This window comes from Colossoma macropomum, unplaced genomic scaffold (genome assembly GCF_904425465.1).
Source record: "Colossoma macropomum unplaced genomic scaffold, Colossoma_macropomum, whole genome shotgun sequence".
NCBI lineage: Eukaryota > Metazoa > Chordata > Actinopteri > Characiformes > Serrasalmidae > Colossoma > Colossoma macropomum.
In genome coordinates, this window is record NW_023494788.1 from 28,904,715 (window position 1) to 28,917,997 (window position 13,283).

Genomic DNA, 13,283 nt, shown 5'->3' on the forward strand with positions numbered 1-13,283 from the left:
TTCTGTTCTTACCTATAAAACAGATCCCAAACAGGAAAACATTGGTGAAGGTCAGAATCTTAGTAGAAACTGCATAAATGGGTTTTAAGAATGAGGCCCAATGTTGTATTCAGTGTATACATTTTCTGCAATAACTTTCTGAGATGTGGCTTTAGAGGCATTAAACACTTCAATTGTCTGGTTCCCATCAGCACTGAGCAATTCTGACTCAGCAATTGTTTTTCTAGAATTTCTCTTTTCACGTCAGATGTTGGTGAGAAGGATCTTCATATTATACAATATAAGTTGTTTCAAATCAGGGAAACTGAAAAAGGAGTTATTCAGTTTCTATAGTTCTGTGATAAACACAGCGGGAGCACTTTACATCAATACAGTTTGTTTCGGAAATGAACAGCAAGATACGTTTTTTTTATTCAACTGCAGCTACTATTGGTGGATTTTAAACTTTGATCTACTATTGGCTGATTCCTCATGTTTGTCCCGCACCGCGGCAAATTATCCACCAATGATCGCTGTCAGACACACCGTTACGTCATTGCGATATGTCGCTGATGCAGACGCAGGCGACAGTAGCGCTTACAGCTGGGGGTTTACACTCAGGTGTCATGATAAATAATTTTAGCTAACTCTGTGTTTTGTTGCCTTCAGACAGCGGATTTACGGCTCGTACAGTATTAAAACTGTGTTGTTTTTTAGTAGTCGAGAAATTATGGCCTCCGTTAAAAAGGATGACAGACTGACAAATTCTCAAAGTTTGCTGTGCGTTGGTTTTGCCGGTGTTTTTAGCAAAACCGTCACATCGCCGCTCGAGGTGGTGAAGATTTTAAGTCAGGTGGGGACGTTTCACTGCAAACGCGGCTTCATGCATACGTTTCTTCTTCTGTATCAGAATGAGGGTCTGCGAGCGTTTTGGAAAGGAAATTCGGTTTCCTGCCTTCGTTTGTTCCCATACAGCGCCATACATTTGGCAACTTACAAAAAGTGAGTACCACTCCCTGTCACGCTTTGAACCACTGGTTTATGTCTGTGTGTATTTATAATATTCTTGGTGTCTCCCAGTTGAAGTGTAAAACAACTTCAACGTCTCTGAATTTGAACTCGCTGTGCAGGAAGTCAGCTGGCTAGCCAGCAACACAATCAGCTGCTCATAGCGGTTTTCTTTAACACACAGCTTTTGAATAGAATATAAAGGGCTTTTAAAATGTACCTATGTTCATATCTTTACTAAGTGTCTTGCGCTGTTTTTAGGTCGGCTGTGGCGGTAAATTTCTTTCCTTAAGGACTGCGGCTAGCCAGCGTTAGCTACACTCAAAGTTTACTTCAGTTCATGGTGATGTCATCGTGAAATCACGCCTTTTTCGCTCAGCCAATCGGAGCGCTCCAAAGGCCTCTGCACATGGTGGCGTCATTCGTTAGTAAAGAGGGCGTTTTTAATAGAGATCGAGTTTAAATACCGTTTCACATTTTTTGGATGAATAAACTGGCTTGTCATCCCTTTCAGTCCTGCGTGTCAGGATTTCCCCTGATAAACTGAACTCTTCAGGTCCCCAGAAGAACAGACTGCACACAGTCTTGTCACGTGTAGTCGCATAAGTAAACACGGTCCTCCACTCCAGTTTAGGAAAGTCCTATATACAGTATTCTAGGAAACAGAGGAGTCAGCTTATCATGAGCAGTCTTGCGCAAGAGCGGTGCTGCTGATAAAATACGGCTGAGATACGGCAGAACAATGTGTTTTTAATCTTTTGCTTTGTGATAAGAGGTTCTCTCTAGGGCCACTTTTGGCAAGATCTGTCATTCTAATCTTCTAACTTAAAATAAATAAATAAATTCAGCTCATTCTTTAGTTTTTTATGTTATCTGTGTAGAACCATTTAATGCTAAAATAGTTTTTTTGCATGTTGAAATATTCTTTAGATTGATGAGAGATTGTTGTATATAGTTCTATATAGGACCTTTTTGAAAATGGTTCTCTATGGCACCAAAAAGGGTTCTGCTATTGTTATGATGTATTATAACAATAGAAGAACCCTTTTTGGTGCTATGTAATTATGATGTCAAGCTTATAACAATAGAAGAACACTGTTTGTTATTTTTGTCTTGCAGGATTGTCCACTTCCATATGGATGATCTTGGTCGTATCTCACAGTGGAGGGCCATAGTGGCTGGAGGTCTGGCAGGTATATCTGCTGCTCTGATTACATATCCGTTAGAGGTGGTTGAAACCAGACTGATTGCCCAGAACTGCAGAGAATCCACAAATAGGGGGCTGCTGCACACTCTTTCCATGGTCCACCGAAATGAGGGGTTCCTGGCTCTCTACCGGGGTTTTTCCCTCACTATTTTAGGTATGCTTTGTTTGCCTCTCTTGAGTCACTTCTACAGTATGTATAGAATGTAAATATAATACAGTAAAACTGAAGAAAGGCAAGAGACCATGATGCATATTATAAGAGGAAGTTTGCTTACTATACCTTTTTTTTAGCTAATGTAATATTCATGTTCATCACTTCTCTTAGATATGTTGCCTGGTTTTGGACTTTGACCTGTCTTAAAGGAGTAATTAGTAGCATTTTAAAGTGTCCTTGTCAGTCACATGTTCCTCGCTATTGGTCATGTGAATTTGATGGGCGAGTTGCTGCAGTTGTCCTTCACGTCACCTTAATTTACTGAAATGTAATGTTCACTCACCAAAGTGAAAGTTAAGTTGCAATAAGTAGCCTAGAAAGCTCTAGGCTGCTAATTTCTCCTGTATTCTTCTTCATGTATGATTTAAAATAAATGTGGCTTGTGTTTTCTCAGTATAGTTTATTAACAAGAACTTGTGTGCTTTTCCCTCTTAAAACATATTACCATATTCATTTATAATAGGAATGCACTGATCGTGATTTTTTTTATGGCCAATTTAAATTTCTTCACAGCCAGTTTTACTAAGACCTTTACTAGTGCTTTCTCAATGAACGTTCTACCACACTTTCAGTACTTTTCATTAGCTGAAGTCACAATGCAAATAACATTATTTGCTCTTTAATGGGTCAAACTCACTTTTAAATTCTTAAATAAAAAAAAAAAACAGGTGCCTATTTAAACTTGAATCAAAAAAGTAAAATACAACTGTCATGCATAAGGTCACTGTATAGGTCATTGTATAGGTCATAAAACTGCTACACAGATGTGCCAAAACAGAAATGATAAATCTGCAGATTCTGATCTTGCGCAATTCTGATTATGCATCCTTAATTTATACACAGGCAAAAACAAAACATTAGTGTCCCCAGATAAACATGGTCTGTCTTCAGCTTTAACACTACAGTATATTTGCGAAAAAGCTGTTTTTTCTTTTGATTATGTATCCTCTTCTCTCTGTGGAACAGGTGCGGTGCCCTTCTCAGTTGGCTGCTATGTAGTCTACATTAACTTGGATAAACTGTGGCAGGAGCACCACTTCCGTTTCAGCTCTTTGCAGAACTTCATCAATGGCTGTCTTGCTTCAGGAGTGGCTCAAACTCTCTCTTTCCCTTTCGAGACCATTAAACGGAAGATGCAGGTGAGAGAATGCATGAATAATTCAGGTTGCATACTTTTAAAAACTCTTGCACAAATTCACCAAAACAGTGTTCATTTCACACAGATAATGTTTCAGCAGACTGAATGGAAACAAAGTGCTAGAACGTTTTTTTTTCGCCTTCTTTTCTTGCATCATTTCATTAAACGACGAGTTCAAGCACTCTTTCTATATAAACAATTTGCCTGAGTACATTTGCTGTAAAGATAACATATATTACATGATTGCATTTATTTTTAAGAAGCAAGAAAGTGTACCTTTAGATTAGGCCACATTTTAGATAATAATAAAAATTACAGATTAAATTTACATGGCATCTTTCTCAAACCCAAGGTCACTTCACAACAGCAATGTGTTGCAAAAGTAGCACTACACGGTATATTAAAGTAGAACTGCACATACTAACTGTAGGCCAGACATGAAGTACATGGAATACATATATGATACATACAAAAACAGAAAGTTGTTAAATAATAACACCACCATAAACCCTAAATAATGGCATATAGTAGTTGCTGTTTTCTTGACTTGCTTGTAGTTCTGGGATAAAATTGAAACTTGAAACTTGAAACTTGAAAAACCTTGAAACTGATAATCATGAGCTAAAATAGCTGTTGAGGAAGGGTGAAATGATGGAACAGGAAAGAGAGAAGTGGAGAGCGGAAAAGGAAGACAAGTAGAAGTCAAGTGGTCAGTGCAGCACAGCCCAAAAGATGTGGAAGAGATTGTCATGTACAAGAGCTTGCTGAAACAGAAACCAAAGAGTTGGAATGTGAAAGAGAGATCATGAGCAAGCTGTTAGAGAGAGTGACAATGACAAAAGACATGGTTCTATCAGCAGTTCCTCTCATGGAGTCTTTTCCTGTTTGTTCAGACACTAGAGGGCGTTTGCTAGAGAGTCCAAAATGAATGTGGACCTATGGAGCTTTTATACAAAATCACAAATTATAAATTAAGCTTTTGTGAAAAATAGCACTTTATAAATTCACTTGTTTACTCACCACAGAATAACATAAAATATTTCAACATTGCTGTTATTTTTTTTGTATTATTTTAATCTCCAGTCATAGAACTAGCAGTGCCTTATGTTCATGACATCAGTAAGTCTGAACTGCTTTACTTCAGAAGCAGGGTTAGTATAGTTAAATATTATTAAAACAAAAACTAGCATTGAAAAAATGTGTGTGTTAACCATAATAAAAAATATTTGGAAAAACACAAAAAATAAGTCAAAATTATAATGTCCACCACAAAACAAACACAAAATAGAATTACTGAGGGAAAAAAACTTTAGTTTTGTTTTTTTCAGTGTGTGAATGAGAGTTTAGTAGGTGAATGCCTTCTGTGTTTGGCTGTCTTTACTGAGCTGAGCTCAGTGTAGTGCTGTATTAATTTTATTCTACTGATAACAAATACCTTCTATTACAGCATCCATTATAAGTAAAAACTAAAATGAAAAAACAAAATAAAAATTAAAACTAATGAAAATTTCAAATTTATAATAACACTGCTCTGAAGTCGTGTTGTCGTTCTGTAGTCACCCCTCTACTTTCTTTCTTGAAAACTTGTGTAATACTGTTGTTCACTACTAGGTGGTGCAACTATAACAGACCTTATCTGGCTTTGTTGTTTCCTGTGTGTCGTGCTGTACTATTATCTGAAATAAAAACTATATACTTTTACAGCAAAGGTTAGAAAGCAATACAGGGCACAGTCTGTTACTAGAGAGCACAATTGGCTGCAGCAGCTGGGAATGTAGACAATGTCTTCAAGCTAAAGATAAGTTCTTTGAAAGATAAATGACCGATCACTATTGATCTGTTATAGATCTTCTTAATTTGTTGTGCAAAAAAAGTTTCTGTATAAGGATGTTAAAGTTTTGTGTTCTCAGTACCGTCTTGCAAGTTAAACCATATTGTCAGGCAGGACAATGGCCTAGTTGCCAACACCCTACTGTGGAGAAAAGCTTGCTGTTTGGTGCTACACACAAGTGTCTATAGAAACAATGATCAACACAACCCCCATCAATCCAACCATAGTGCTTAAAGAAGCTGTGGGCTTCCCTGGAGCTCTTGTTTCTGAGCAGGATTATGTTACTTTAATCATTTCACATTCTTAATTGAAAGGTCTTACAAACAGGAGTGTGTCTAGTAAGACTTGTAAGTCTAGAAAACAGGTTTATCCTTCTCATTGGATTGAGCCTGGCTTTTACAACGGCCACCACGTATCCCTAATCAATGTGCCAGTGGTAAATTCTTCATGATGACGTTGTCCAACTATGTAATTTGATGCCGCCTTAACTCCTTGACCCTGTGGCTCATTGACTGTGCTGACTACGTTGGATCCACCTTCTTCCAAAGTACACACACAGGACACTCACTGAGCTACTTTTTTTGGGTGTCCTTTTGTCCTTTTTCTGTGTTTTATGGCTTCTGTTAATGTGCATTTGTTTTTAACGTAATGCTTACTGTGTCTTTACTCATAACGATTTATTGAATGTTTAAGGCTCAGAGTCCTTTCCTGCCACATTGTGGAGGAGTTGATGTCCACTTTACTGGGATGATAAACTGCTTCAGAGAGGTCATCAGAACCAAGGGCATGTTGTCCCTTTGGAGTGGCTTTACAGCCAACACAGTCAAGGTGAGATGTTTAAAATTGTGACTATGGATACACTGGTAGTCTCACTACTTTTCTCCCCTGTGTGCCTGTATGATGGGAATTTGGATATTGTTTTTAAACTAAAGATAAACATTTGAGAGATATGAATAGGAGCTGTTTTTTTCTTCTCTTCATGTTAATTTAAGGAGTTGAAGCTATAGTTGATTTCTCTGGGCCAGTCCAGACAAACCTTTGATTTCTGATTTCTATTTCTATTTTTTTTTTTTATTTCTATTTCCAACCCACAGTCCTCAAATGACAAAACACCCTGTAGGTCATTCCATTGTCCTTGAAATATTCATAGTTTAAAAAAAGAACTTTACTGTTTGTGCTCACTTTGGTTGATATTTGAGTTATTCTATGTAAATCAAAGAAACGTAAAAATAATTAAGAATTATAAATATTAAACTCATCTTTGTCCTCTACAGTCCAGTACTGTTGTATCTGTCACTGAAAGAGCAGGTATTAAATGTTGTGGACAAGCAGCCATCGTGAACTCTGGCATGATTTCAGCAACCAGCTTGATTAATCTAATTGGTCCATAATTTCCCAAAGGCAGGGAGCATCTTTGGATCTTGTCCAATTAATGATTGTGTGGATTGTGTGTACATGCAGTCTGAAGAGAATAAAATCAATGTTTTTGAAGATCTTCTCAGAGAGGCAAAGTACAAAGTCCTGAGCTAAACTGTATGTGATAGGAACTTGGGATGAAAATATAAAGGAACAGACAGTTATTTCAGAAGAGTCGTTGTAATAACTTATGGATATAGAGATTTTTGATTGATTGTAGTGCAGCAAAGTTACATTTTCCTTTATTAATGTAAGTATAGATCTAAGTATAACTGTTAATAATAAAAGCAGTGTCAGGTAATTGGAAAAGGAATTGTTTAATACAGGAATTCTGAGAATGAGGACCAGTCAGGTTCCTTCAGAGATGCATTCTCTTTGCTTTCAGGTGCTGCTTACTATCACATCATTAGTATCAAGTCATTTTGAGGAAAACCTATTTTTGTTATTGATTCCTTGAAACATACACATTGATGCATATCGTCACTGTTTAAAAAAAAAAGTATCTCCAAAATAGTAACTTTACAGGAGAAGGCAAAAGCAGTCTTTACTTTTAATATTAATATTTATAGGCCTACGCATGTTTACTTTTATGGCAGATGTTAATTTGTCTGTGAATTTGTGAAATTGATCATTGGAAACAGCATTTTTATTCATGCATAATAATTTATTATTTCTTTGTTCTGAACTATTATCTCATGTGTTGTTCACAGATTGTCCCATACTACGGCCTGCTCTTCAGTTGCTTTGAGATGTGTAAACAAGTCTGTCTTTACCAAAATGGTTATATTGTGTCTCCGCTGAGCTACAAACTCAAACCAGGAGTGGACCAAAGCCTTGGCCCACATGAACTACAGGAGTTTAAGCACTACCTGAGAAACAGGAAATTACAGGCACAAAGTTCATCAATGGGAAATCGCTGGTAAACATGTTTCTCTCTGTCCTTGTGATGTGCAAAGAGACAGAAAATGGACGAAACAGGAAAATAAAACTCAGTGGGGGGTTATCAGATCATTTTTTTCTGATGTGGACAAACTTCCACACCACTCTTCAGGACACTTTTGAGTGTTCTCAGCTAATATATTTTTGGCACCCTGGTGTTTTTTTTTTTTTTAAAGAACACTTAAATTCCCTGTGGATCTGGTTGTTTTTGGATTTTTTTTTTTTGAGTTACAAAACTTCAGATGTATGGTTTGAATTGGGTGCCTTTTGGTTTGAATTGGGTGAACACTCCACAAATTGTGCACAACAGTGCACTGAGAAGCATTCAGTATGGTTGACGTTGGGTAGATACTGTCAGTATTCAGTAGACAATATGGACTTTCTCCTGTGGCCTCAGAATTGATTATTGGTTTTACTACATGATGCTGTTAATTACTCTGCATCATCTGTAACACTACTTGCTGCTAAATGTGTAGTTGTCTAAAGGGTACTACTGCACCTGCTTTTGTATTCAGTACAATCTGTGCCATTTTAGAGATCTTGGTCCAGCATACTTGAAGCACAACCTTTGTTTTCTGCAGTACCTCAGAATATATACGACAGTGATAAATGAAAACTATCACACATCTTTCAGAACGTAGTAAACTTCTGTATTTTTATTAAAAGAGGGATGCTTTCCTTTTATTAGGAAAACATGTAAAAGGCCTGTCCGGATGAGATATTTCAGTGCCTTTGTTTGACAAATCATGACGATGGATTTTAGATTTTACATGTATTCTATTATTTATGTTTTTCCCCTGTGTTCTGTACAATATGTACAAATAATACTGTTTTATATATTACAATTGATTGTTATTACAATTAATAGTTTAAGTTGCGTTGGTAGCAATCATGATGAAGTTGAGTGTTAGCAATATAAATATTAAACTCATCTTTGTCCTCTACAGTCCAGTACTGTTGTATCTGTCATTGAAAGAGCAGGTATTAAAGGGGAACCAATTTTACAAAACTTCAACACCGTCAGTTGTTGAGATGTAAACAACAGTGGTTTGAAGTGAAATGGGCATCGTAAAGAGATTTACTGACTCAGATTTCTTTTCAATGGTGGTGATAGGAACCAAGGGTTGCAATGCCTACGACACAAATATAGCCATTTTATTTGCTAAACAAAATGACCAGTGACCACTCTGCTGAAAAAGGACCATTAGAAACCAGAAGGATTAAAACTTAATGGTTTTGCTTTCAAATGGGAATTGGCTGAATGGTTTAATGTAGAACCTTTAGATCCCATTAAGAAACCATTAAGTGCATTTAGAATCAGCCATCGGTCACCTGTTAAACCATTAGGATCCTTACGTTGTGATATCAAAACATTACAAAACCATCAGGAACCGACAGAAACACTTAACAGTTTCTATGGGTTTTTTTAACATGGCAGTGTGTGTTAATAATGAAAATACATAAAAAATAAACATGCTAATCCATTTGGAATAAGCTCTGGGTCTTCTATGTAAAGTTGCTGACTTCTCTTCTAGAGTTAAGTGGTAGCTAGGCTTTTAAAACATAAGAACTGAACTGATTTTTAAGAATTTTAAGCCTCCTGAAGTGCTAGAGTTTCTTGTTTGTGACTCAGTGACTGAATGCAATTATGTCTAAAACGAGTTGTGTGACTTCTGCTTAGCAAAGGTAAAAGTACTCAGATTCATCCAGAGGCTTCTTCTGATACCAGCTCTCGTTTGCAGAGAGAATGATCTAAAGTCCTTTGGTCACATTTGCATCGAGTCAGTATGGACACACGTGCGATTCGGATAAGATTTCAGAGTTTGTGACTCTAGGTGGACAGTTTCTTGTGATAAGGTCTAGCTGTTTATCGCTAACACTGCGTTGTACAGTCTCCTTTTGGCACACAGTAGAAGTCGTGTCAAGGACTTTTTATTTGGGCAGAATGGGTTGTGTGTGACCTGACGGACAAAATGAGGACACTTCTTATAATAGAGCACTTAAACTGGACATTTTACTGAATATAAATATTCAGTATATATCAGTAATTAACTTTTGAAGCGTGAAGACATTTCTCTTTCTCCCGAGAATTAAAGAGTGGAAAAAGAGAGTCGTAGCGGTGACGCCCGATTCTTTGATGACGCTTTTCTTCTGCCTCGTGATTTCAAGCCCGCCCCTTCTCTTAGAACAGAACATTTAGCTCCGCCCGATTTTCCAAGAAACCAATCAAAACTCCTCATTTATGTTCTCGTTCGGTCTCGCGAGCCCCACCGTTTAAATTCTGTTCGCAGCTTGTCGATCGGCCATTTCGACCCGGCCGGCATTCCGTGTAACTCCTGCTGCGGCTGAGCGGGATTTGTCTCCTTCACACGACATCACGTTAACACCACCCAACAATGAGTGAGACCGCCATTTCTTTCGCCAAGGACTTCTTGGCCGGGGGTATTGCCGCTGCCATTTCCAAAACAGCTGTTGCTCCCATCGAAAGAGTGAAGCTTCTTCTTCAGGTGAGTAACGAGTAAAGATTCAAGCATTAAAAAATATGACCTTAAACCGCTGAGTGACGGTGAGCGGCGGGTTCCGGAAATGTTAGCTAGCTGGTTAACTGGCTAAATCAGTTCTGTCCAGTGAAGTTCAGTTTAGGTACTTAATTTAAATTGTTAGCTACATGTTGACGTTACGGCAGGTTACGTTACACGATTTAACAGTAGCGTTAAGTGGTAGACGCTTTGTTCACAATCTGGCTCGTCACCAATTACTCGGTTAGCTTTAAAGCTAACGTAACTCTGTAAGAACACTAGTTAGCTCTGACGCTGGCTAGTTATCAATCCTTTATAAAAGAAATCGCTACGGAAACGTGGTTATCGATGTGTTTCTCTAACTGTTAGCTAGCTGGTTGTCCCTGATACCTGATTTGTTGACCATTGGTTCTCGGGCTTGCCGCTTTCTAGTGAATGGAAGCTAAGGTTAGCTGTGTAGTATGACCTTAGCTAGCTGCAGGACCCGGAGAGCATTAGCCACCGAGCGGAACGTTAGCTAGCTAACAAAGCCGGCTAGCTTTTGAGGGCGAGGCTAGCTAACTATAGCACTTCGACACTTGGCGTTCCCAGCGCAGTCCTTGTGTAATATTACTGGCCAGAAACCAAGGTATTTTCTGCATGATACAACTTGCTAGGCGAAACTGTTCAATTAGTCATGCTGGAACACTATCTTAAGAAGTGTAGTTAAATTATGTATTAAGATAACTTTATTTAACCAGCTACTGTTAGTCTCAAGATGTAGTAAAGATCTTAGCTAGCTGCCCGTTTATAGGTGACCCGTGTAACCTACAATATATTTTTACTTCCTCTAATTATTGGCCAAGGTCGTAAGACGAGGAGGCCTTGTGCTTCTGAAGTTTCACTTGCTAGTTAGCTATTCATTCATCCGGCGTTCTCAAACTTTCATTGAACTATGGGTTTTTTAATCTTACCAGTTGTTTTTCGAAGATGTTTTACGGGTAGATGAGTACGCTTAGATGCGGTAGAGTGGGCGTATTTATGCGCTCGACGCCAGGAAACTCATTCATACGTTAGCTAACCTAGTTAGCTTGTGGAGATTATGTATGCGGTGTTTGTGCTTGCCGTTTGACGTTCGTTTGCTCTTCTAACCTGCGTCTGTTTGCTGTAATTGTATGCATGTTCAGGCTGTTTCAGTAATTAGTTAATGTCACAAAAAGCTTCTGCTGTTCTGTATAACTTAAACCTGAACCTTTTTATTTTATTTGCAGGTGCAACATGCCAGCAAGCAGATCACGGCTGACAAACAGTACAAGGGTATCATGGACTGTGTTGTCCGTATTCCCAAGGAGCAGGGTTTCCTGTCATTCTGGAGAGGAAACTTGGCCAATGTCATCAGATACTTTCCCACTCAGGCCCTCAACTTTGCCTTCAAAGACAAGTACAAGAAGATCTTCCTTGATGGTGTAGACAAGCGCACCCAGTTCTGGAGGTACTTTGCTGGTAACTTGGCATCTGGAGGTGCTGCTGGTGCCACCTCCCTCTGCTTTGTCTACCCTCTTGACTTTGCCAGAACCCGTCTGGCAGCTGATGTTGGCAAAGCTGGAAGTGAGAGAGAGTTCACTGGTCTGGGTAACTGCTTGGTGAAAATTTTCAGGTCGGATGGCCTCAAGGGTCTGTACCAGGGCTTCAATGTGTCTGTCCAGGGTATCATCATCTACAGAGCTGCTTACTTTGGCATCTATGACACAGCTAAAGGTAAGTGTTATTTGTCTAATGTGGAGATTAAGTGCAGTTTGGTTACTGCTAGTTATTAAACGTTCCCTCTGTGTGTAGGTATGCTGCCAGATCCCAAGAATACTCACATTATCATCAGCTGGATGATTGCTCAGACTGTAACAGCTGTCGCTGGTCTTACATCGTACCCCTTCGACACAGTGCGTCGTCGTATGATGATGCAGTCTGGACGCAAAGGAGGTAAGTTGGTTCTATGTAAAATGTGTTCACCTTGGGTTATCCCTTTTGTAAGTGAAATAACATTGATTTCTCTTGTTTTGCATTGTAGCTGACATCATGTACAGTGGCACAATTGACTGCTGGAGGAAGATTGCTCGTGATGAGGGTGGCAAAGCCTTCTTCAAGGGAGCCTGGTCCAACGTCCTCAGAGGCATGGGTGGCGCCTTTGTGCTCGTCTTGTATGATGAGTTGAAGAAATTCATCTAAGTGTTTGTTGGCCGTTAATGTTGTGGTGTTTAACTGTAACATAACTTGTACATTTGGAAGGACTCAAATTCCGCCTTATTTATAGGGACCAGCTAGTATGTCAGTACTAGTTGTACTGGGGAATCGTTTTGTGCTTTTATTTTGCCCTTTTTTCTGTTTTGTTTTTGTTCCCCTTCACCATGTCATTCCCAGAGAGAAGGAAGCCATGCCAGGTACTGAAACTTACCTGTCATCCAGCCGGTCTGTTTTTAGGCATTACACTTAAATAAAGACTCACTGAACTAAATCCTAAATTTGTTTTCATCTGTTTTCATATTTATGCTGTAGGGCATTTTTTTATTCTGGGCTACAGTCATTTCGAAGCATTAGTTGTTTGGACAAAACTATAAGCCTAGTGTTGGATAAAATATTGTCAGCAGCAAATCCACAGCATTATAGTCTTTAAGATCTGGTTTGTCAAAGGGAAAGTGGCCTAAAGTGTTAAATATGTCTGATGTAGTGCTTCAAGATGCAGACAGGCAGTGTCTTATTTCATGGACTGCAAATTCATACTCGGGCACTTGCCCAGTCTTATGTCTGGGTCTAAGCCAAGAGCAGCTGTGAGAGGCCTGTTTATTTTGGTGCTTCTTGAATATCATGCATGCCTGACCATGAAGATGTTTACACTAGCTCATCAAAAAAAGGAAGAGGGGTGATGCATGTCACCCCCTTGCTTGCCCTCTTATTCAAAACGTTAAACTGTGAATTAGATTATGTGCTAGGTGACTTTTGTAGGACATGACTGCTTTGTAATTACCTAGACTAGAGGACACGTGGTTATGCAGCAGTCT

At 38.7% G+C, this 13,283-nt stretch overlaps 2 protein-coding genes across 2 annotated transcripts; both read left to right on the forward strand.

The window, feature by feature from the left end:
* The first annotated feature begins 549 nt into the window (after nucleotides 1-549).
* On the forward strand, nucleotides 550-8,678 carry slc25a43 (solute carrier family 25 member 43). Its single transcript, XM_036569079.1, has 5 exons — nucleotides 550-981; nucleotides 2,107-2,348; nucleotides 3,375-3,547; nucleotides 6,071-6,205; nucleotides 7,504-8,678. Exons 1-5 carry the CDS (start codon nucleotides 710-712, stop codon nucleotides 7,714-7,716), a joined length of 1,035 nt encoding a protein of 344 aa, XP_036424972.1. The 5' UTR covers nucleotides 550-709; the 3' UTR covers nucleotides 7,717-8,678.
* A 1,336-nt stretch (nucleotides 8,679-10,014) lies between these two features.
* Nucleotides 10,015-12,746, forward strand: slc25a5 (solute carrier family 25 member 5). The gene is made up of 4 exons (XM_036569080.1): nucleotides 10,015-10,239; nucleotides 11,502-11,988; nucleotides 12,067-12,207; nucleotides 12,296-12,746. Exons 1-4 carry the CDS (start codon nucleotides 10,129-10,131, stop codon nucleotides 12,451-12,453), a joined length of 897 nt encoding a protein of 298 aa, XP_036424973.1. The 5' UTR covers nucleotides 10,015-10,128; the 3' UTR covers nucleotides 12,454-12,746.
* Nucleotides 12,747-13,283: the final 537 nt, after the last annotated feature.

Excerpts from the sequence above, each read along its gene's own strand:
- slc25a43 (XM_036569079.1), top strand. The coding sequence starts at position 710 with ATGGCCTCCGTTAAAAAGGATGACAGACTGACAAATTCTCAAAGTTTG. Across the intron at positions 2,349-3,374 it reads TTTTTCCCTCACTATTTTAG|GTGCGGTGCCCTTCTCAGTT; the intron begins GTATGCTTTGTT and ends TCTGTGGAACAG. Across the intron at positions 6,206-7,503 it reads TTACAGCCAACACAGTCAAG|ATTGTCCCATACTACGGCCT; the intron begins GTGAGATGTTTA and ends TGTTGTTCACAG.
- slc25a5 (XM_036569080.1), top strand. The coding sequence starts at position 10,129 with ATGAGTGAGACCGCCATTTCTTTCGCCAAGGACTTCTTGGCCGGGGGT. Across the intron at positions 11,989-12,066 it reads CATCTATGACACAGCTAAAG|GTATGCTGCCAGATCCCAAG; the intron begins GTAAGTGTTATT and ends CTCTGTGTGTAG. Across the intron at positions 12,208-12,295 it reads GCAGTCTGGACGCAAAGGAG|CTGACATCATGTACAGTGGC; the intron begins GTAAGTTGGTTC and ends TTTGCATTGTAG.